The sequence below is a fragment of the Myodes glareolus genome, chromosome 15 (genome assembly GCF_982192425.1).
Source record: "Myodes glareolus chromosome 15, mMyoGla1.1, whole genome shotgun sequence".
NCBI lineage: Eukaryota > Metazoa > Chordata > Mammalia > Rodentia > Cricetidae > Myodes > Myodes glareolus.
In genome coordinates this window covers 27,540,770-27,565,291 of record NC_142040.1, presented here as the reverse complement: position 1 = coordinate 27,565,291, position 24,522 = coordinate 27,540,770, and the positions used below count along the sequence as shown (strand labels likewise).

General features: G+C 37.9%; 1 protein-coding gene across 5 annotated transcripts in view; it reads left to right on the top strand.

Annotated features, from left to right (window-relative positions):
- Window positions 1–24,522, top strand: part of Bdp1 (BDP1 general transcription factor IIIB subunit) — an 88,877-nt gene that overhangs the window by 43,244 nt on the left and 21,111 nt on the right. For 3 of the 5 annotated variants that reach the window (XM_048441557.3, XM_048441560.3, XM_048441556.3), the window contains exons 17-32: window positions 1,364–2,522; window positions 3,203–3,381; window positions 3,960–4,182; window positions 6,129–6,307; window positions 7,030–7,237; window positions 8,692–8,798; window positions 10,526–10,727; window positions 10,945–11,192; window positions 12,002–12,389; window positions 15,380–15,499; window positions 17,572–17,608; window positions 18,022–18,114; window positions 19,545–19,773; window positions 20,325–20,485; window positions 23,709–23,850; window positions 24,045–24,213. In XM_048441557.3, the coding sequence (XP_048297514.2) occupies window positions 1,364–2,522; window positions 3,203–3,381; window positions 3,960–4,182; window positions 6,129–6,307; window positions 7,030–7,237; window positions 8,692–8,798; window positions 10,526–10,727; window positions 10,945–11,192; window positions 12,002–12,389; window positions 15,380–15,499; window positions 17,572–17,608; window positions 18,022–18,114; window positions 19,545–19,773; window positions 20,325–20,485; window positions 23,709–23,850; window positions 24,045–24,213 (3,844 nt within the window). The remainder of the gene's footprint in view (window positions 1–1,363; window positions 2,523–3,202; window positions 3,382–3,959; window positions 4,183–6,128; window positions 6,308–7,029; window positions 7,238–8,691; window positions 8,799–10,525; window positions 10,728–10,944; window positions 11,193–12,001; window positions 12,390–15,379; window positions 15,500–17,571; window positions 17,609–18,021; window positions 18,115–19,544; window positions 19,774–20,324; window positions 20,486–23,708; window positions 23,851–24,044; window positions 24,214–24,522) is intronic. The other 2 variants (XM_048441558.3, XM_048441559.3) reach the window with 2 other exon arrangements.

Genomic DNA, 24,522 nt, shown 5'->3' with positions numbered 1-24,522 from the left:
AGTATATCTCAGTCTTATCCACCCTTGACTCCCTCTTCCCAGACCCCCTGCAACCTCCTCCCACAGCTATACATCTCCCTTCTATTTTTATCCCCACGTCCTTTCCAGTTTTCTTCGTTTGTTTGCTTTTGGAACCCATTGAGTCCAGTTAGTGTTGTCTGCTGGAACATTGACTTGTCTTGTTAGCTTAATCTTGTGCAGGTCACCATTCTGCAGTGAGTTCATGAGGACAAAGGCCATGCCATGTCCAGATGAGTGTTTACATTCTTTCTACCCCCTCTTCCATGATGTTTCCTAAGTCTTTTTATCTTGAGACCATGTGCTCTTAAACTATAATAACAGAAATCTCGTTTTAAATTGTCTTATAAAAGTATAAAATGCAAATTTTGTTCTTAGTCGTAAGATATTTTCTTACTTGAGTCATGCTTTCATCTCACTATTGAGGGCATCAGGTCTGTTTTGACTGTAAAACACAGTAAAAGACAGTAGAAATAACGAAGTAAATGTAGCAGATGTTACTGAGCTAATATGATTGCAAATTTCTGCAGTTTGCCTAGGCCGAAGTAGCAATTGCAAAGGGATCATGGAATTTGATTAATTTTCTTCTTCTTCTTCCTCTTCCTCTTCCTCTTCCTCTTCCTCTTCCTCTTCCTCTTCCTCTTCCTCTTCTTCTTCTTCTTCTTCTTCTTCTCCTTCTTTTTGGTGCTGTGAGTAAACTTGGCTTCGTACATGTTCAGTATGTGTTCTACCACTGACTACCACAGAACTATAACCTCAGTCCCTCAATATGCTTTTTGGTTGTTTTTTTAAAGAACAAAAACAAAAATCAGGGTCTTGTGTAGACCAAGCTGTCCTGGAACACTCTATGTAAATTCACAGAGATCCTCCTGCTTTTGCCTCCTGATTGCTGGGATTAAAGACATGTACTACCATTAAAATATTGTTTTATTTTCACAGTTTTGAGACAGGGTTTCTCTATATAACCCTGGCTGTCCTGGAAATCACTCTGTAGATCAGCTGACCTCAAAGTCTCAGAAATCCTCCAGATTTTATCTTCTGAGTTCTTGTTATTGTGTTGTTGTTGTTGTTGTTGTTCTTGTTCTGCTCCTCCTCATCTTTCTCCTCCTTTCTTCTTCTTCCTTCTTTTTCTTTCTTCTTCTTACTCTTCCTTCTTTTTTCTTCCTTCTTCCTCTTTCCTCCTCCTTCCTCCTCCTCCTTTTTTTTTCCCCCTGAGACAGGGTTTCCCTGTGTAGCTTTGGAGCCTGTCCTGGAACTAGCCCTTGTAGACCAATGGATACCTTAACTGTCATCTGTTCAACTGGTAGTCTGGATTAAAATTTGTCTTTCTGTCTCTCTTTTTTAGTACTCAAGAGGACAGTAAAGCAAATAAACCGAAGCAAGCTCCAGTTCTAAGGACGCGATTTCAGAAACCAAAACCCAATACAGGAAGAAAAAGAATTACCTCCAAGGAAGGGGTGGCAGAGGAGGTTCCTATTTTTGGAGAAATAACAACAGCTTTGGAAGAAACTGCAAAACTAGACTCTTCGCCAAGGAAGAAGATACCAATTGTAACTACTGCTGATTTTACTGTTATTCCTGCCACTAACGAATTGGAATCCGATTTAAAAGACGCTGGAAGAAATGACACCTCTTCTAACATGAAGATGTCAGAACTGACAGAAGTCACTATGGAAATGGAGATAGGTTTGAAAACAATAGGGAGAGATATTTCCCCAGGGGAGATGGGAACAGAAATGATTGACATCCCTATGGAAACAGAGACAGGTTTGAAAGCATCTTTAAATGAGATTTCTCCTGTGGAGAATGTGTCAGAGTTGATTGGTACCACAGAGGAAATTTATACAAATTTGGAAGAAACTGGAAGAAGAGAAACATTTTCACAAGAAAATGGCCCCAAGGAGGTTAGTCCAATTAGTGAAATGGAGACAGACTTGCAAGAAACTGGAAAAGAGTTACCCACAACAGATTTGATTGACAGCACTGAAAAAGGGGAGGCATATTCAGAAGACACTGAAAGACGAGAAATATCTGTGCCAGTAAAGGAGACAGAGGAGGCCAAAACCATGGGTGAAACGGAAACACGTGTGGAAGAGTTGGGAGGAAAGGCAGTGGGAGCCCCAGCAGAGCAGCTGGCTAGTGAGGTGGGTGTGTGCGGCAGCACACGCACAGAAGGAGCGGGAGTGGAAGAGAAGAAGCTTGACCTGAAGGGCACTGGAGAAAGAGACATTTCCACGATGGTCATGGCGTCAGCAGACATGACTGCCGCTGAGCACAGTGGTGGAGATTTGAAGGAAACAGGAGAGACTTCCGTCTCTTGGGAGAGAGGACTTGGAGAGATCTGTGTTGGGAAGCATATGGTGGCAGACGTAGGAAAAACAGAAAAAGTAGATGTTTCTCCAGGAGAACATGAACCAGAGGAACATAGCTCAAGGCAGCTCGAGGCAGATGTTATGCAGAGCAGCAGTAATGACAGCAGCCCCGGGCTTTCACTGGATAGAAAAGTATGTATTTCTCTGTCTTATAATGATTTAAAAACATTTCTCAGCAAGGTTACTAAAATAATTTATCATTATTACCCTTAAGTCCCAAAATACTCAAAATTTCTAATAAAAATCTAAAATCTTTTCCAGTCCTAAATCTTTTCATTTCAGATTATCGAAGAGCTTGCATATTCACTTAAAAATTTAAAAAGACTATTTTTTTTAATTGTGGGAGAATTATTAATCATAATGTCCGTTTGAAGTTACTCGTTTAGATAGCAATATATATAGGAAATTGGACTAAATTTGTGCCAACCTGAGTATAAACATAGTTTGAAATTATTTCCTTTGGTCATAACCACCTGTATATGTTTTTATTCTCCCTGACACCTAACTGCCTCCACTTTTAAATATTTTGGTGAAAGTTTCCTGTCATTTATAGTTCATACTCATAAAAGCATTTGTGAGGATTTCTTCTCTCTGTGTGTGTATATAATGATATTTGTGGTTAGAAATAGTCTTAATATACATTATGAAGGGAAAGCATTCTGAATTTTAAGTTTTAATATTTCTGACTTTTATATTTAACAGTTAAAAACTTCTGTATTTTTAAATCACTTTTAGAAATAAACTTATTTAAAATGTATAAAATACTTAGAGAATTTCTGTTTATGATGATATGTTGTGATACTTTTCTCTAGAATATTAGCAATAAAATATCAGTGATGCCTACATTTGAGGAACAAAAAGAAAACTCTGACAAGGAAGTATCAAGTCACTTAAGTCATGTGAAGTCTTCCCAGCATTCTGCAGACCATGGAGCAGTTCCAGCGGCACAGCCTGCAGATGTCCTGGAGCAGGTGTCCGGGACTAGCCTCAGGTACAGTGTGTGGGTCTGTGGGCCTTTACAGAAAAAGAACGTAAAGTTACATTAGCAGATTATTCGAAAACAAGTGAAATTTCAAGCCATGACATAAATTGGATAGTGTTACAAATTTTGAGACAGCTTATGCAAGATTGGGAGAGAGAATTAAGGCCATTCTGATAGCTATTGGTGAGATTTATTAACAAATTTCTTGTAACACATAAGTCAACATGAGTTTGACCAGTTTTTTCTTCAAACAAAAAATGATAGGTTTGTACCTGGATTGTACAACTTAATGTTTTTCAGAATTTAATGGATAGTTCCATTTTTTTTTCCTTAAAAATTAGAATTAGGCAGATATAGATACGATGGTGCATGCCTGCAATCCTCACATTTGTGAGGTAGAGGCTGGAGGATGAAGGAAAATTGAAGGCCAGCATGGCCTAATAGAGCAGGTTCCAAGCCAGTCTAGGTTACATAGAAAGACCCTGTCTAAGAACAAGTAAAAGCTTACTGCCAATCTCTAAGATTGTCCTAGGTTCATTCGCCTCCACATTCCTTCTAGTCAAGTTTGGTAATCCTTGTTCCAAAAGCAGATCTCTTCCTCAAGAACAGAAGCCACTCGAAGTTAAACCAGCTCCTTTTCTGAGAAGTCGATTCAAAAAACCAAAACCAAACTTGTCAAGAGCAGCTTTAAAGAGAGCAACCCCAGAAGCAGAGCACTGTGTACCTGGGAAGAAGTCAGAAGCGGGCACAGTGGGGACTGCTGCGTTACAGCAGGACAGCGAGCAATCCGATTCTCCCTCTTCTCAGCATGTGAGTGATGATTCTGTTCTGCTGTTTCTGGTGTTGTTACTGTGCTTGTTAAACTATGGGAAGTTCATATAATGAACTTTTACGGTGTGTAGTATTGTTCTAGGCTTAGTGTACCTCATTAGTCCATATAGTTTATGTTAAAATATTTGATGTTTGGTAGGCAAGTGTGTATCTTGGAAGCATCTAAGACATTTTAGGTTCTACTTGGTGTTCTGGTGAGGTCACATTAGCCAAATGACATACCAGATTCCTCAGGAAAAATGGAATAATAGTGCCTTATTTTGTTGTTACTATGATAACATGAAAAACAAAATGCTAGACATGAATTGAAGTGGATTTTATTTCCTTCATTAATTTAGCCATAACAGATTAAGATTGTGTGTCAGAAAGTCTAAAATGGAATATTAACATTCAGCTTGGTTTTTAGTTTTTGCTTTGTCCTTGTAGTCCTGAGGATTAACCCTTAGGATCTCACAGATGTTGGGAAGCATTCTTTTATTGAGTTGTATTCTCAGCCTTCTTCACTTTTAAGGCAGGTACTCATTAAGTTTGCCCAGGTTGCCCTTGAACTCACACTATAACTTAGACAAACCTTGAACTTGTCGTCTTCCTGTTTCCCAAGAAACTGGATTACAGGTCTTCATACCAGGCCTTGCTAAATTGAATGTATTTTAAAGTACTTTTTAGAATTAAAATTCATATTTTATACTTTAGAATAATTCCTTGTATATTTGTACTTTCTCCAACCTTGTGAAAGTTAAACTGCTTATGTGCGTGAGTGTTTAGCTTCAATGTATGTCTGTACATGTCATGAATACAGTACCCACAGAGCCCAGAAAAGGTCTTCAGGTGCCCTGAGATTAGTTACATGGCTGTGAGCTACCATGTGGGTGCTGGAAATAGAACCTAGGTCTTCTGGAAAAGCAGCCAGTGCATTTAACAGCTGGGGTATTTCTCCAGTTTTATAGAAAAACTACTTTTATTATTTTTTTGTTATGAAATCCATAATTTTGAAAATTATGTCTGTATTCTAAAACACATGTAGATGTGTAAGTATTATATACCTAAATGCCATCATCCTTTAGTATCTGATATTTCCACTTAACATAATGTTTTAAACATCTCTTGGGTTCAGTACAAAGAAAAACATTTTTTAAAGATTAATTTATTATATATATTGTTCTGTCTGAATATATGCCTATATGCCAGAAGAGGGCACCAGATCTCATTGCAGATGGTTATGAGCCACCATGTGGTTGTTGGGAATTGAACTCAACCTGTGGAAGAGCAGGCAGTGCTCTTAACTGCTGAGCCATCTCTCCAGCCCAAAGAAAAACATTTTAAATGTGGTTTTATACTAGAATATGTAAGGCTAAGCTTAGGTGTGTTATAGTCTGTACGTTATAGTCCTAGCTATTTAAGAGGCCAAAACTGGAGAGTTACAGTCAAGATTAGCTCAGAAAGAGGCAGCAGAGTGAGACCCTGTCTCTTCATTGTATGAAAATTCAGGAGTAAGGTGCTGGGAGGAAGTGAATCTCTTGAGTTCCAGGATAGCCAAAACTATACAGTGAGACTCTTATCTCAAAAAGAAAAAGGAAGGAAGGAAGAAAGAAAGAAATTTAAGTTTAGTTCATTGGTAGGGTATTTGCCTTGCATGCATGAGGACCTGATTTCAGTGCCAACAATGTCTTCCAAAAATATGAAATTAAAATTGAATATCATATTAATATTAATCGTTCCAGTGTTTTATTCATCCTTTATGTGTGGAGGATGCCCCTGAAAGCCTGTCCCTGTTTATGCACGTTATGTGCTTGTTTATGGTTGCAAGAGATGAGTTTCTGCAAGTAGACGTGCTAGGAAGCGGACCTATATCCCTTGTGTACAGGAATGGTCAGTTCATTCTTGTACTAATCACTTGTGAATTTTTCTTCTTTCTAAACTTCTAGGAGGTACCTTTTCTAATGACATCAAGAGAAAATGATAACCCGAGTCATGAGGAGGAGGATGCTGTGATACTGCCGAGCATGCAGACTGGGAAGGACTCTTCCCCACCCAATTCGTGTGAACCCAAAGAGGATTCTCAGTCAACACAAAAGCAGGAAAATGGCTTAGTTGTTCCTGTTGGGTAAGCAGTGATATTTCCTTAATAACCTAAAATAATAGAGGCTTTTCTTTGAAACATTTCTCTATTTTTTTAAAGTGCTTTGGAGAATAATTTGTCTAATTCATAGGGCAAACCCACCTAAAAGTGAAAATCAGATGGAATTGAACATCTTTTATTGATTGATTGATTGATTGATGACTGTTTAAGATTTATGTACGGTAACATACTAAAAATATATATGTATATGTGGTATAAGTCCTTGCCTTTTAAAAATTGGCAAAACATATAAATAAGATAAAATTTTCCATTTTTAGTTCTACAAAACTAGTGACATAAAGCATTGTCTCATTGTTTTGCAGGCAACACCACCATCCATCCTCAGAACACTTTTCTTTTCATAAACTATTAATGAAACTTCATGTCTACTAAATAGTAACCTCCTCTTCCCACTTCCCCCCTTTCTTCTGTTCTCGGCACCTACCCTTCTGTCACCTGACTTTTATACATTGTTTTAGGCACGTCGTGTTCTCCTCCCGTTTGTCTACATCCCCAAACCTGAAATAACGTTTTTCTTTTTCCAATGACTCCCCGAATTTTTATAACATATTTTTGTAATGAGAAGATACTTTTCTAGAGTGATTTGAAAAAATATTTTCATGAGAGATTAGTGGAGGAAATTCATGTTCTTACAGTTATCAACTTTTTATAATCAACCTCTCCTTCCTCCTTGTCCTTTTTTCTAGGACTCAGAAGATGAACATGGTCACACAGGAAACAAAGCAAAGTGTGGGCCAAACTACTCTACCAGTGAGAGGTCGACTTCAAAGACCAAGACCAAATGTACAAAAGGCCAGACAGAGGCAAACAGTAGAAAAAGGTGAAGCTGACGGTGTAGCTAAGAATGAAGGATCAGAACTGCAGAAAGATGAAACGAAAAAAGACCTGACAGTGGTGAGAGCCTTGATCCTTAGCACATGCAACAAATGACAGCTCAGCCCTGCCTTGTCCTCTCACCTTCTCTTTGCTAGTGAAGAGTTTTGTGACTTTCCCTTCGTACCGCAGTAACAAATTTCTCGAGCAAGAAACAGATATATCACTTATGCTGCAAAGCAGTATACTGTTTTGAATGACAGTTTAACCTTTTTAAGAACCTTTCTTACCCTTTTGGTGTCTTATTATTTAGCTGAGACTAGCCTTTGTCCTCACCTCACCTGAGTGCTGTAATTACAGCATGTACCACCATTCTATTGTGTTTAGCCAATTTCTTGTTTTTTCTTTTGCATTCAGTGTGTGACTGAGATTGGCCTTGAATTTCTGATTTACTCGCCTTTGCCTCTCAAATGCTGTAATTATAGAAGTGTGTTAGCTCTATTAGTTTATTTTTTAACGTTTACTTAATTTATTTGTATTGTATGTGTGTGAGGTATGTACATGTATGTACATGTGTATGTACACATATCACAGCACAAATGCACTATCAGAGGGCAACTTGTGAGCGTCCATCTTCTTTTCCCATGTGAGTTCTGAGGACTGGAGTCAAGTTGTCATGCCTGGTGCTTTGATTCTCTGAGCCATTTTGCTGGCCCTTATAATCAACTTTTTTTTTTTCTTTCCCAACATAGGGTTTCTCTGTAGCTTTGGAGCCTGTCCTGGAACTCACTTTGTAGACCAGGCTGGCCTTAAACTCACGGAGAGCCTCTTGTCTTTATCTCTTGAATGCTGGGATTAAAGGTGTGGGTCACCACCTCCTGGTTCTTAATCAACCATCATCTTGAATCTTTTGGTACTAGAAAAAATATCTAAGTAGTATAATGTCCCAAAATATTTATCGCAAGTAGTCTTTGCTTTTGTGTTCTTTTCTCTGAGTATTAAGATAAAACCTAGATTAAAAGTCATTGTGATCCCCACTTGGACAAAAATACTTAAAAAAAAAATAGTTAAACTTTGGTGCTGGGGGTCAAACCCAGAGCTTTGTGCATGCTGAGCATGCAGTGTGCAGCTGAGCAGTGATCAGTGCCAATTAATTTACGTTCTCTATTTTATAACAGGTGACTCTTAGATTGGTGTGCACAGGTGTGGTAAATGTACGTATTAATTTGGGTATGTGCACATGTGTATGTAGGTATATATAGGGTATTTTGTTTTTATTTTTTCAGACATGGTCCTTCCCTAAACTTGAAATTTGTTGCTTTAGGTAAGCTAGTGAGTGGGGAGTGAGGGGGTGCACATCTTTAATCTCCAGCACTTGGGAGGCAGAGGCAGGCAGATAGATATCTGATTTCAAGGCCAGCCTGGTATACAGACTTGAGTTCCAGAACAGTGAGAGCTATTACACAGAGAAACCCTGTCCTGAAAAACATAAAAAAAATATCAGTCCATCACACTAACCAGTTTTGTCTTTGCAGGCTAATGCTCACATTGAAGGTGAAGTTGAAGCTATGTCCTTTGGAGTTTCAGAGTACACAGTGAATGAAAGTCACAGGCACGTGGTTCCTGTAGATGAACAAAAAAGGTGAGTTTGCTTTTCATGAGAAAAGCATAAACTCTGTTAAAGACAGTTTCTCATTATTACACCATTGGTTTTATGTAACAGTATTCTCAATTTTTTTTTTTTTTAATGTGTGCTTCTTGGTGCTATTGGTTGAATCCAGTGCCTTTTACATGCCGGGCAAGTGTTCTAGTATTGAGTTATGGTTCACAACCCTTTTTAATTTTTTCTGAGACAGAATTTTGCTAAGTTGCCCAGGCTGGCTTTAAACTTGCTTATAGGCTAGACAGGCCATGATTTTGTGATTCTTCTGTTTCAGCCTTAGTAGCTGGGATGAAGCTTGTGCCAGCAGGCCCATTTAAATAAGGTTTTAAATTACCTCATTCTTGGCCCTGGCACATGCCCTTCAACTCAGGATTTGGGAGGCAGAGACAGGAGGCTCTCTGAGTTCAAAGCTATTCAGGACTGTGTAGAGAAACCCTACCTCAAAAAAACCAAAACACACACAAAAGAAAACCTTACTCCTTATTTTTATGCCCATAATTTTGTTGCCTCCTTTGAACTTAGTAATATTTTTTCTTGAATATCTTTTAAATTTATTTATGGTTTTGTGGTAGGGGACGCATACTCCTGTGGGTTTCTGATCAGACAACAGCTTTCAGGAGTTGGTTCTTCCTTCACCATGTAGGCTCTGGGAATCGAGCTTGGTTTGTCAGGCTTAGTGGCAAGAAGCTTTACCCACTGAGCCGCCTTGCCATCCCCTATACTTAAGTATGTTTTCAGAGTCCCTTGTGGAGATTGAATCTACTGACTCTACTACTAGCTATACTCTCATCCCCATGTGATAACTTTTAATTAAATTGTTTCTCCAAACACTCCAGATCCTGAAATGTATAAACCAGCATCATAATCGTATTAGAACTTCGTATTTTTTCAACAGAATGCTTAGTAGGATTGGTTCCTCTTTTCTGTGTATTTTGAGGATTGGTTTCTAATAGATAAGAACTAATATGTGTATGTACACACACACACAATTGTTTGCTTTGTATGTGTGTGTTGAGGATTGAACCCAGTGTCTTGCAGTGCTAGCAAGTTATCTGCCACTAAGCTGTATCCCTATGCCTATATCAGTATTTTCAGCATCCTACTTTAGGTCATATCTATTACTGAGATACTTCCAGAAGTTCTTAGGTAGCTATTCCAGCTACCTTGGTAGCTTTCCTTTCTTTGAATGTTTAAACCTTGTTTTTTGTCTGAAATAGATTATGTTAAGATCCTTAAGATATTTCCTGTCAATAAGACCTTTCCATGAACTTTAAGGAATGTAGTAAGATAAACTGCTGTCAAGCAAGACCATTGTGTGTATGCTGATTGTTGTAGCTCAGTTGATACTTTCGTTTAAAATGCTGTTATAAAATCTCTGTTCAGCTACTGTGACAAGTTTGAAGTGCCTCGTTTTTCTCTGAAAATTACTAAAGTGATATGACATCAATGAATACCAGAGCTAGTGAGTGAAAGTAGAGAAAGATTAATACTATAAACTGTTCCACAGGTATGCAGAAAATGGATAATATAAAGCTTTTGTATTTTCTGTTTCACATATAAAATGCAATGTTTCATTTTTACATGCTTGGTTTTATTTCCAGTTTATATATAATCCTTTGAACTTAGAATCTGTTTGAATCCAGAATTGTTTAATGTTGCATTGATGAAGAGTTCTGGTCTTCACCATAACTTGTGCTTTATTTTAGGCATGAAAATGAACCTCATATCCCTAGTCCAGCACAGTTGTTAAGAAGACGATTCCAAAAGGCTAAACCAAATTTAGGAGGAGCACACCGTAGAAAAGAGCAACCAGTTGTAGAAAAAGGCACAACAGACCAGAACACAGACCCAAAACCAAAAGACCATGAGCCGCAGAAAGGAGACTTGGACATCCAGCTTCCTCTAAAAGTGAGAGAGGAAAAAATAGTGTTGTTAGTGAGTCTGTCGTGTCAGGGTCGTGAGGGAGAGCTATGGGTTAACTTTTTGCTTTTGTGAAAAGCCAGCTTGTACAGATTTGAAAATTGATCACTTATGACTTTTTAAGTTTAGAGGTCTAGGCCAGACTGCTAAAACGTATTAATAAAGATTGTTTCCATGATAATATTATGTTTTGTTTTTCTTTAAGGAAAAGACAGAGATTCTAATGCCTCTGGAAGTTTCAGCAAGAAAAGATTGTATAGTTCCTGAAGCGTCAGGTTCTGCCATTAGTGATGCTCAGCTGAAAGATTGTATAGCTCCTGAAGCATCAGGTTCTGCCATTAGTGTTACTCAGCTGAAAGCTGTACCGTCAGGAGGTGCCAGGGACGAGCTTGTGGAGGACCATTCTACGTCATCTTTGGGGCTTGAAGAGCAGGATCTTAGTAAACAAATTAGGTAACATTTTATTTTGAAGACTCAGAATAGGAGATAATAAGCACTTATTTGTTAAAGAAGTTCCATCTTAATGTAGTATTCTTTATTTACAACCTTGTTTTTGTTTTATTTTTATTTGTAACAGTGTACGTTCTTTTACTTGCCAAATGATATTGTGCATTACCTCAGTAATTAGAATGCTATTGAGTTTGGCTGTAAACAATAATGAAGGGTGCATCCATAATTTCCAACAAAGTGTGAAGGAACCCAAGTTCTTGAAGAAGAACCTTATTTTTCTAATCTGTTTACCCAGTAAGATAAACAAGTCCCACTGTTTGATTTCATATTTATTATTGATTGGTTCCATGTATTTTGTCTTTTAATTATTTCCAATTTTGTGTCTATCTCAATAACCTTATCATGGCTATAGGGCCAGTATTAAAAACTTACTATGCAGCCTTTATAGATATATTACTAAGAATTCACCCTGAATAAAATACTAAGTAGTAGTTAATTCCTTTCTTATTTTGATGACATATGTTTTGCAAAGAATAGGTGGGGTTAAGAATAGCTCATGAGCACATTTGTGCAGGACTTTTGAGGCTTAGGTCCAATTCTAGCATCATAAGAGATGTGTCTACCATCATCATCATCACCAGTGCTGGGAGTTGAACTTAGGGCTTCACATGTTGGACAAGCACCCTGCCACTGAGTTGTCTTAGCCCAAGATCTTTATTTTAAAGGTTGGAACTGAGATTTTACTGTTAACAGTTTGGCTTTGAGATTATCCTGGCACATACATGACTATGTTATTTTGGTTCAACATCCAGCAGTCCACAACTATTGAAAGAATCAAATTACTCCAAAACTGCTGTGCATCGAAGAACACCTCTCTCTTCTGCCTCTGAGTGTGAGATAGATCACAGTGGGAAAAGAGCACATAGAAAGATGAAATCAAATGTGACCAAAGGGCGAGGACCCAAACGAATCCGAGGTAAGACTGCTAAGAAGGAACCTAGAGCTTCCAAGTCCATGTTGGTGACTCTTCGGGCTTCTCAGAAAGAGGATGAAGAGGATGCTGAGGATTTTGATTCTGACTTTGAGGAGGAAACTTATCATCTTGCCCCAGAAGAATTAAACAAAGCACCAGTGTTTGTACCTGTTGGTCTCAGATCCCCTGAACCAGTATCTGCTCAGATCGAAGAAACAATGGAAGAGGTAGTTTGTGTTTCGTTTTTTCAGTTTTTCCCACTTTCATCCCCTTTAATGAATGGTTATTTCTTTTCTTAGTAATTGCGGTCTGAAAAGTCCTTTCTCTACATGCCTACTGTCAAAAGTGGTTTATTTGGGACTTAGTGTGACTAGCTTAAGGAAATCAGCAGAAGTGGCCTGTATGACCATCACTCAGTTGTCATAGTCTTTCCTCTACAGGGGTTAATTTGATAGAAACTTGCTTATCTGTAAACTACTTGTATCTGTAAGCTGCTTAATCTACGTTCTGACTAATTTAAACAAGATTTAGCAGGTGTTTTTCTCTTAACTCTGTTATAAGCTTTCTGTGTTGTGGTTGGTAGAGAAGATAGAATTAATCTCTGCTTTTCCCATCTCTTTTTTTGTTTCTTGGGTTTGTTGTTGTTGTTGTTGTTGTTGTTTTTGTTTTAAGGCAGGGTCTCATGTATCTCACATTGCACATTGGCCTTCAAACTTGATATGTAATCAGAAGATGACCTTGAATTTTTGATTTTCCTGTGTCCATCTTCCCATGTGTAGCCATTCGCTGCCACATCTTCTTGAAGATAGAACTTACAGCTTCATGTATGTGAGACAAGCACTTTACAACAGAACCATATCCTCAGTCGTATCCCTCCTTCTCTCCTCCTTCCTTCCTCATTTTTATCATTACTCTTCATCCAAAAGAACTCCTCGTCTTTTGAAACTGAATATATATATAGCCTAGGGTGACCCTCCTCCCTCTACCTCCCAAGTGCTGGAATTACAGGTATGTGGTGCTGGTGATGGAACCCAGTGCTTTTACGTACTTGGCATGATCTTCACCAACTGAGCCATATCCCCTGTTCCTGCTTCTCTATTCTTAGTTCTTTGGAAGATAAAATCAGAAATGAATTTGCTAGGATATATGGTAATTCTGTACTTGAGGATTTTAAGCAAAAAAGCCAAGGATGTGCAAAGAGAAACAAGCAAAGCCTGCTACTGTGAAAGGGGAGGGGGACGAGTAGATTCATTGATTGCGGACAAATGTGCACATAGCCGCTAGTAAAACTAGCCTCAAACAGGATGCTCATAGCTTAATAATAAAGCTGTGCAAAGGCAAAAAAAAGAAGAAAAGAAAAAAGTTTTCCACAGTGGTTACATCATTTTTTTTTGTCACCAGTGCTGTTCTAAGGTGAATTCCTCCCCATCGTTACCACTATCCATTTCCCCTCTTTACCCCTTCTCACTCCCTCCTACCTTTCCTTCTCTTTTCACTCCCTGACCCCTTGTCATAGGTAGTTATTTCACAGCTGCAGTATGCCCACTCTTTTTCAGTAGTGATACACACCTTTAATCCTAGAAGCAGATGGATCTCTGAGTCTACAGAGCGAGTTCCAGGACAGCCAGGGTTACACACAGAAACTCTATCTCCAAAAAAAAAAAAAAAGAAATTAGCCATTCTAACGTGAGCATGTGAACTAGAGTACAGTCTGCTTCCTTGTTTCTGGCCTCACATTCCAACTCTGTAGCTTTAAAGTTTCCTGTTCTTGTTCATCACTTCGCTGGTTTATTGAGCATAATATCTGAATCAGGACTTAAAATACTTTCTGAGTCATTCAAAACAGAATCAGGAGTTTGCTAAGATAGTGATGATAGAAAAATAATTCAAGGAATATTATGCTACTTCTGTTAAGAAATGATACAATTCTTTAATCTGTAAAGACACATTTGTTAATAGAAAGGAAAACTTACCTGTAATTTACTTAGGATTAATAATAGCATTTTAAATGTCTAAAGATAAATGAGTTAGTAGAATTCTTGAAATTAACTGAATAATACTGAAAGTTCAAAGTAAGTATATTGAATGTAAGTTGTAGTATACGCCAAGAAAATACCTAAGAAACTTTAGTCTTGTGGAAGGACAGCTGGTTAGTACTCACAGAGTTGGATCTATATCTCCCTGCCACCACTACCACCACCACTTTGCTAGTGAAATTAACTAGCTAGTTAATTAGCTAGCTAGTGAATAATTGGGCTTTAGGACATGTCTCTGAATTAAACAGAGTGTCTTCTTCAGTGGTGCTGTCCTTTTCCCTGTTCTGGCAATCAAAATTAGGGCCTTATAGACATGGACTCTGGATTATAATGAGCCTGTCATGATAAAATTTTCATAGTTGAACAAGGAACTGTCTAAATTGTATTTCCTTTAAGCTGGAAAGATGACTCATCAGGTAAGGGTTCTTGTTGCCCAATCATGAGGACCATAGTACAGATCCCATCTTCCATGTCCAGCAAACATCTGTAACTCTAGCTCAGAGGGATCCAACACCTTCCACTGGCCTCTTCAGGCTCACAGATGTGATCATCTGTAGTGACCCCTACATGTATAAATAAAATAAATCTTTAAAAAAAAATGTTCCTTTAACCAGCTGTTAAGTGAAGAGTGTGAGTGAACCTGTTACCTTGGGTGTCGGGATTCGTGTCACTGTGGGGTGGGGAGAGAGGATTGTTTTACCAGGAGTGATAGTAAGTCATCGCTACTGTAGTATTTATGGTACTGTACAGTTTTGTGTATAGTTAAGGTGTTTTTCTTAAAGTATGAGTCTGTTGAGGACAAGGACCAAGTATATATAATTAGGATTTGTATGTCTATGCTCATATGCTTGTATGTTTTAAACTGTTATGTAAATGTTAGCAAATGGACTAAATTGAGACAAAAGGAAGGGAATGGGGAGTGAAATGCCAGCTGCTCAGCAGATTGGCTGCAGAGATTTTGAGTACTCGCTGTAGTGGACTCAGTCTCTCGGTAAGGTAATGTTTTACTTTTGCTAACTTTAACTTGTTAGTCACTGAGAATTACTGTCTTAGTTTTTTAGTTGTGTAATTGTGGCATATTCCTCCATTTTAATGTTTATTTTGAATTATTTGTGTGAAAAAAAATGAGATGTTCTAGTGAGTGTATTGTCTAATTGAAATAATAACACTTGTTATGACAGCTTGAGATAGCCATGGATGTTGCAGACATAGGATGTGTAACTGTTGAACATCAGCTTTCAAACACGGATGCAACAACTCAGGATGTGCAACCAGAAGAAGATTTGCATTCCCCAGCATTTGTGAGTACCTGTGTTCATGGTTGCCTTTCCTTGTTTACCTCCCTCAAGAGTACAGGATCATTTTCATAACTGTCTTTATTTTTTCCCTCTCTTGTGGGGAATTGTTTTATGAGTAGTTGGAACATAGGAATTTTCATGGATTTTACTTTTGATTGTAAAACTTATTTTTGTGTTTGTTTTCTAAAGCTCTGAATATTGTCATAGAATTTACACTCAAAATTCTGTGGCATAGGTCTTAATTAAATAAACTTTACAGCAGCTACACAAAACTAACTACACTATTATAAATGTATAGTAGAATTGTTTTTAAAAAAACCAACAAAAATTATGTTTGTTTTTATTTTGTCTATGTGTTGTGCCTACATATGTATGTGCACCACATGTGTGCAGCCTCTTCAGGTAGGTTTCTCTAGTGGATCTGAGGAAGAAAGCTTCTGTTTCCTTTCTTCCTGCTTTTCTGGAAGTTGCTAGTGCTTTATCATTTCTTGACCTTCTAACCTTGGCTTCCATTGCCTTCTGACATTCTTCCCATTGTTTGTGTTTGTGTCTTTTATTGATGCACTGAATTAGGGCCAATCCTGTGGTTTGTTTGAAACCAAGTACATTTATAAAGACTTTTTCTAGGGAAGATACACTTACAGTTTTGGAAATTTGAAATTCAGTTTATATGTAATTTATAATACTTTCCATTTTGAATATGTTTTATTTCTTTTTCTTGCATGATTGCCTTGGTTAGAGCCTCTATTGTAAATCAGCTTCTAGGCACAGTACAAGTGGACATCCTTGATTTGGTCATAGTCTTAGGGAAAGCAGCTGATTTTATGTCCCTGGAATGGTGGCTGTGGGATTTCTAGGGTGATCTTTATCAGGCTGAGGAAACCCCTTCTGTCTGTGCTGGTTTGTTGTGTGTTTTGTTGTGAAAGGATTTTAGACTTTGTCATGTGTAGTTTTTGGGTTTTAATTTTTATTCTTGATACAGACAAAAATATTTTTGTTACTGTATTGACAAGTTGTATTAGCAATAGTTCTTTGGTGTTGAAGAAAACTTATTTCCCTGAGATAGTTCCTCCTTGATTATTACGTATGATTTTTTTATACTTCTACATTGTTTGCTAGAAATATTTCAAGTGTATTTATGTCCATATTCATAACAGATATTATGAGTTTTTGTTGTTGATGATAATGATGGTGGCATTAGGTGCTGGAGTCTTGCTCCTCCAGGACCTATAGTGGGGAGAGAGCTGACTGCAGCTTAGAGGAAGTCTTAGCCACTTAGCTACTGACAAAAGGGCCATTGAGCAATTGTGGTTCACAAATGCTTGTTTTAGCTACCAATTTTTATAGATTTTTCTGAATAGCTGTTTCTCATTTGTTTTTGCACTTAGAACCAATTCTAGAGGTTATAAATGTTTGCTTTTTAAGTCATATTTGGCATCTTACTGGACAGCAGGTCAGCGGAGCTCCTCATGCCACCTCTCTGGACAGCTGTCTCCTGTGCATCATTTGTTAAAATGGGCTAGATTTTAAGCACAACTTCCTACTCAGTGTAGGAAGTTGGTGTCTTCTCCCAGATTTTAGGTTTTTTTATTTGTTTGTTTGTTTGTTTCTTTTTTCTTTTTCCTCGAGATAGGGTTTCTCTGTAGCTTTGGAGCTTGTCCTGGAACTAACTCCTTTTTAGACCAGGCTGGCCTCAAACTCACAGAGATGCGCCTACCTCTGCCTCCTGAGTGCTGAGATTAAAGGTCTACCCCTGGCCAGACTAGTTTTTATTGGGTAAAAACTGATAGCAGATCTGACTAAGAGTTGAAAGGGGTTATGATTGTAAGAATGGATATATATATAGTAATGATGAGGAGACAGAAAATCATGTGAGATATAAAAGAATTCGGCCTTTATGTTTTTCTGTTCTTATTTGTGAAGCTTTATGATCAGACATAAATTAAGAAAAGTAACTATTATAACTAAAAGCCTAGAAAGACTTGTACCATGTGATGCTTAAAAAACAATAACCAAAGCATATCATTTGTTTGGGGTAAACACTTAGGATGTTCTTATCTTTTTCATTTTTTCAGGAAATGCTCATAGGTGAACAGACCCCAGAAGAACCAGGTAACTGTTACCAAGAATCGATTAAAACTACTCGGTTAACTGTAGCATGGTTATTAGCAGTGGCAGCAGGTGAATAGGACAGTTTGTTAAAGTGTAGAACAATGGCATTAACCTGTTACCTTGGTAGGAAGCTGAGATTCTCCGAACCTAGCTTTAGTAGCTGAGCCTAGAGTTAATGTTAAGAAAAGAAGTTACTTTATGTTTCCTGTGAAGCTGCCCAGAGGTTTCTAATGTGAGGGACATGTTTTCAAGAACTAAGAGTCAACACTGATGGTCTGTCTACCCTCGACAGTGTGACACTAGTACTGGGTGGTGAGAGGAAGGCTGTTGAAACTGGTTACTAGACAATGAGTGTCTGAGAGAGGTCTTTCTAAGTAAGCAGACCTGTCTTAACATTGGTATATTTTCTCAAGGTCCCAGTGATAGAAGCGCGGAAGCTGCCATAACTTTGCTTACAATGGGAGACATAGTATTGCAGTCGGAGATCATCACTGAACAGGGTGATGGTAAGAATGGAAGACAGTCTCTCTAGATGTAGTGTCAACACTTTTGAGATGATGCAGTTGGCTTAGTAAGAATAATTTGGGGCCTGGGGTTGGAGAGATGACTCAGCAGTTAAGAATACTGGCTATTCTTCCAGAGGACTCTGGTTCAATTCCCAGCACCCACATGGCTGCTCATAATTGTCTGTGGTTCCAGTTCCAGGGGATCTGACACTCTCACACAGACATACATGTAGGAAAAACACCAATGTACCTAAAGTAAAAATAAATAAATTATTTAAAATAAAAGAATAATTTGGGGCTGGGGAGATTGGCTAATCTGTTAAAAAGGCTAGGCTTATAACTAAAAATAATAGAATAACAACAACAATAATGAAAATAATGACTAGAATAATTAGCCAGGCCTTGGTGACTTTTAAGTCCTAGCCATTGGGATGCAGACAGAGATAGGCAGATCTCTGTTAATTTGCAGCGAGCCTGGTCTAGGTAGTGAGTTCCAGGCCAGCCAAAGCTTGTTGCGGGGAGGGGGAGGGTGTGGGATTTGTATCCATGTTATCTAGTAGTTATCTAGTAAATCCTCAACCTGTGTACCTGTAGCCTGTAACCATCATAAACATCATTGGCTAATGGAGGTCACTGACCACTGATCACTGTGTAGACATTTATTTAGCAAAGGGGTTCCTGCTTGAGATGATAATCATAACTCTGATAAATCTGTGAAGGGGTAAATAGTAGTTACTGAGATGATTTATTCTAGTTAAACTGTTCTAGTAGTGAAAGGGGCCAAAGGAAAGGCCAGTCTAGAGCTTTAATACATTAAGCAAACTTAGAAACTATATAGTTATTGTTGTTTTAATTTTTATTTTGGGGGAATGGGGTATGGAACCCAGGGCCTTGGACTTGCTGGCAAGTGCTCTGTAACTGAGCTAAATTCCTGCCCCAGAAGCTGTGATCTTTATTCATTATCTTTAACTACAGCTAATTGTATTGACTGGTAATGGATGATCTGCCATTCATTTTAGTTGTTAGGCTTGTAAGTTCATAACTGTTTCAGGGGATTCTCTAATTTGTGTTACAGATAGGGCTTCTTTCTCAGTGGCAGAATATTATACTGGAACCTGTCACAAATTTCTAGTACATAAAGTACAATTCTCAAAAATTACTAAATGATGATGTCCTGTCTTGAGATCTATGTAGAACAGTATATAGTTATTGAAAGTTTACTAGAGTACTCCAGAATTTTAGTGCTAAGAATAATATGCTTATTACAAGTCAAGTTTTTTAATGAAATGTGAGATAATGAATTTAAGTTTAGATCATAATAGAATAAACTTTAATACTAAAGTTAGACAGTTATTGAATGTTGAAGAATTCATTTTATTCAGGTAGCTATTAATATTGGGTCAATTTTAATTTCCTATTTTTTTCTGCAGTAGGAGTATGTGTATTTCCTGATGTTCATTCAAAGGATAAAAGTCATGTTCCTTTTAGCCCAGATAATGTAAATCACAAAATTGTTCATGAATATCAGGAGGTTTCTTCACCTGTCATTAGTATGTCGCCTGCATCATTTGAGGAAAACAAGATTGTATCGAAGGAACAAAGTACTAGAGAAGAAGCTGATGTCATGGGAGAAATAATGGCGAATACTCTGTCAATCAGGTTATTTTAATATTCAATTTAACAAATACAGTTAAAGAGCACCATTAATTTAGTTATTAGCTTCTAGTAATGCTTGGATATAAATTTAAAGTAGATAATGCTAATTTTTTACACATTAAAGATTAACTGATACTGATATTGGTTTATTGATTTTACATATAAAATCATAGCAATATATTTCCTGTGTCTTTGAAACTTAAGTGAAATAGGTTTATATAAATGTAGTTTGTTTTACAAACATGGTTTCTATTTTCTTAAGTGTTGTAGTAACTTAAGCACTTCATAGTTTTAGCACTTCATAGTTTTAGCACTCAGAAACACACGTCTGCCAGGTGTGGTGGCGCATTCCTGCATTTAGCTTTCTGGAGGCTGGAGCAGGAGGTAGCTTGAGTTTTAGGGAAGCTCCTTGTTGTGTTGGTATTTTGTCCCAACAGACAAACAAACAATTACATATAATGTGCACCTGGGTGGTGGTGTATGTCTCAGCACTAGACATGACACCACAAAGGGATTCTTACACAGCTGATAACTTCTCATTCCCTTTCTTCTAGGAGCACAACTCCTGCAGTGACCAAACATGTGGGAATGGAGAGTCATTTTATTACAGCTGAACCAAGTCCGGAAAAGATCTTAGGGGTCTGTGGGCTTGAAGATCATCAGGAAGTTGCCAGTTTTTGTGTAACCAAAGGGACAGAAGTGGAAATTCAAAGAGGTGAGTTTAATTTTTCTCTAACAAAGTTCCATTGACAGAAGAGACTGTAGGGTGTGAGATGGCTCAGTCTGTAAAGGCTCTGCCACATAAGCCTGTAGACCTGAGTTTGATCTTTGACCTTTACATGCTCACTACAGCATGTGTGACTCCTGTAATAATAAATATTTTAAGTTTTATTTTAAACTTTTATGTGTGTGAATATTTTGTTCACATGTATTTTGAGAGGGAGAAAGGGAGAGGGAAGGAGAACATACTGTAATCCAGCCCTCTGGAGGTGAGGGCTATCTAAACAAAAAGTATTGTGTTTTATTGAGACATGATTCATATACAGTACAATTTATCTATCTAAAGTTTACAATTCAGTGGTGTTCTGTTCACCAAACTGTGTAATTGCCACCATCAGAGCTACTGTCCAATCTTAAGCAACCACTAATTTATATTTGTCTCTGTACATTTGTATATTCTAGACATGTCTCGTGGATAGAAACATAAAATATAGTTCAGTCTGGTGTTTTCACTTAGCACAGTGTTTTTAGGATTCATTTATTTGGTAACGTATATCAAATACCTTAACAAATTACACACAATAGTGTGTATGTGTGGAGTGGGGAATGAGTGTGTGGAAACTGGAAGACAATCTGTGGACTTGGTTCTTTCCTTCTGCCTTTGCAGGGCGTCATATTTTTTGATTGACATATTTTCCTTTACTCACTAGCCCATGTTTCTTTTTATTGCCAAGTAAAACTTCATTGTATAAATATACCACATTTTTTTATTATCTGTTGGTGAGCATGTGGGATGTGTGTGCCTTTTTTCTGTAATGGATAATGCTGCTGAAAACATTCAGGTGGGCATATGTTTGCACTTCTTTTGGGTTTATACTTAACAAAGTAGAATTTCTGGGTCATGCATTAATTCTATTTTGAGCTTTTTTTCCCCTCTCGTGCTAGGGGTTGAATTTAGACTTTACACGTACTAAGCATTCACTGTATCACTGATCTATAGATACCCCAGCCTATGTGTTTAATCTTTGGTGTAACTATTAAGTTGTTTTTAAGAAGATAGCAGTTATTTACTGCGATTTTTTTATATTTTATATGGCAGTTAAATTAATAAAAAAGTAGTTGCATCATTTTATATTTTTAATCTGCTCTCTATGAGAGTTTTTGTCTGTCTCTGTCTCTCTGTCTCTCTCTCTCTCACACACACACACACACACACACACACACACACGAATGAGAGGGTTTTGCTATGCATTCCAAGCTGTCCGGGAACTCACTGTATAGCTCAGGCGGGCCTTGAGCATGGAATCCTCCTTTTTCGCTCTTCCAACTGCACCGAATTTTATTTTCTGCCTTCTTCCAGTTTTTAGTGGTGCTTGAGGTTGAACTCAGGGACTCACATGTGGTAAACAAACATTAAAGGTCCTTTACATGAATAGCTCTCCAAGGCACTATTATTTATCTTTTCTATTGTAACTAACTTGATGTGAAACAGAATTTTATTGCAAATTTAGCTAATGATACATATCTTAAAAATTATTCTAAATTTTACTTACTGTGTTTGTATGTGTGGGCGTGTGTGCCACTCAATACCTGTAGAGGATAAGGGTTAGGTTTTGGTTTTCTCCTTCTACCATGGATTTCAAGGATTGGAATCAGGTCACCAGGCTTGTACACCAACTGCTTACTTTATTTTCTGTCTGTATGTATATTTGTGCCTCACATATGTACCTGGTTCCTGCAGAAGCCGGAAGGGTATGTCAGATCCCTAGGAACTGGACTAGCAAATGGTTGTGAGCTGCTTTGTGGAAGCTGGTAATCAAACCTGGATCGTCTGCAAGAGCAAAAGTATTTTTAACTATTCAGCCATCTCTTGAGCTCCCTCATTTTTAAAATGGTCTTATTTTATTATGATGTTCATGTTAACTCTTAGTTTTGTTTCTTTTTCCACCCCCTCTTTTTGTCAAAGTTCTGATTCCTTAGGAAAAGCAGTGGAAGTTATAGCAGTCCTAGATCATTGAATCCATGTTTTAAAAAATCTGGGTAATTAACATAATTCCTCCCTAGTTTTGGGTTCCTGAAATCTGAGTTTGCTTTCAGCCAGCAATGTCTGACACAGTATATGTATATGCAGGTAGTTAGGAACTAACTTGAGAAGTATCCAGAAGTACATGTGTGGTCTTTCAGTTTGCTCCACCCCCACCCCTCTGCCTAGGTTCACATTATTCCTTTCCTTCCCCTTTGTGATATCACTTAAATTTTTTTATTGCATTTATTTTGTGTGTATAGGCATGTGTGTTCACATGCATCCCGGTGCACTTGCCACGGTACATGCGTGGTGGTGGTTAAAGGATAACTTTTTGGAGTCCTCTTCTTCTACAATGTGAGGCTCACAGGTTGAACTAGGTTTGTTAAGCTTGTTGGCAATGCCATTATCCCTTGAGCCCCCTGTCACACAAATTATACTTCTTCAAGACATCTGGTGTGGTGAAATTAGACAGACCATTTTGTACTCACTTCTAATCCTCTTTTGTTGGGGGTTTGTAATCACTTTTAACCATGTATTACATGTGTAGGTATGAGTGTATGTGTAAGTATGTACATGCATGTGTGCCCGTACAAATGTGTGGGTGTGTGCATGTGTAGTGTGCGTGTACCACAAAAGATGTGAGAACTTGTGGGAGTTGGTTCTCTCCTCTCATGTGTGGGTCCTGAGATTGAACTAAGTCTTGATGGTGGGCACTTAGAGTACTACTTTTGATTATGATGCTATAGTGCTGTTACCATAAAAGGGGATGTAGTTGCTTTGGAAGCCAGGAATGAAATATATACAGTATAGGTTTCATTAATCATTATTTCCTTTTCAAAAGTCTTGGCAAATCCCATTCTTCTGCCTTGTGAATAAACTGATTTTTGGAGTATGAGAAACTTGAAGGGATCATGAATCTTTTAAGAGAGATTATTCTTGTAATATAGAGATTTAGGTGTACTATTTTGAACTGTATCTTTGGTTGGTTTTGGTTTTTTTGAGACAGGGTTCCTCTGTAGCTTTGGAGCCTGTCCTGGAACTAGCTCTTGTAGACCAGACTGGCCTCAAACTCACAGAGATCCACCTGCCTCTGCCTCCCCAGTGCTGGGATTAAAGGTGTGCTCCACCACCACCTGGCAATTTTGAACTGTATCTTAAATGTATTTTTCTTGTTTTTTGTTCGTTTTTAAAGAGCCTGAGGAAAATGACTCCAAAGCAATAGAATTAGAAAATAAAAGCCTTGAGCCAGCAGAAACGAAGGAGCAGCACCAATTGCCATCTGTCCATGATGTTGCAGTTACCAGTGCTTCTCAAGAAGCGATCCCGAGTGCAAGGTAAAAGGGCAGGAATACTGGCATTTCATTTATATTGTGCCTTAGCTTCTGCTACAGGTAATAGCTGGAAGAATTCTATTATAGTTAACACTTTTAAAGCTTGAAAATATCACATTAAATGATAATACTTAGTCTTAAAAAATAATTTCATGTTTGGTTAACTGATTTAAAATAATGTACTGAAACAATTTCAGGAGTGAAGACCAAGAGGAGAACTTGGAAGAGGTTCAGATGTTGGGTACTGCAGTTGCTTCATCTGAGATCGGGATCCTCACACCTGATTCAGGTCTTGGTGAGAGTCCTGAAGATCCCGTCACAGAAAACTCTAAAGACAGCAGCATGCTCATGCTTCCTGTGCCAGAGGTAAAGGAATCTAGAGTGCAATAATGGTAGTGTGGTTCTCTTTTTCTCCATTTAGAAAAGCAGTTACATATAGTAAACTTTGTCCTATCCAGTTCATTGGGCCTCTTATTAATATGTAAATTCAGCCTGATGTACGTAGAGGCTCAGACTTGTAATCCCAACTCGTAGGTAGAAACAGGAGTATTCAAGTTTCAAGGCAACCTGGGCTATGTAACAAGAACTAGTTTAGCCTGAGTTACATAGCAAGACCTTATATCAAAAACCAGAACCAAGCTGGGTGTGGTGGTGCACACATTTGATCCCAGCACT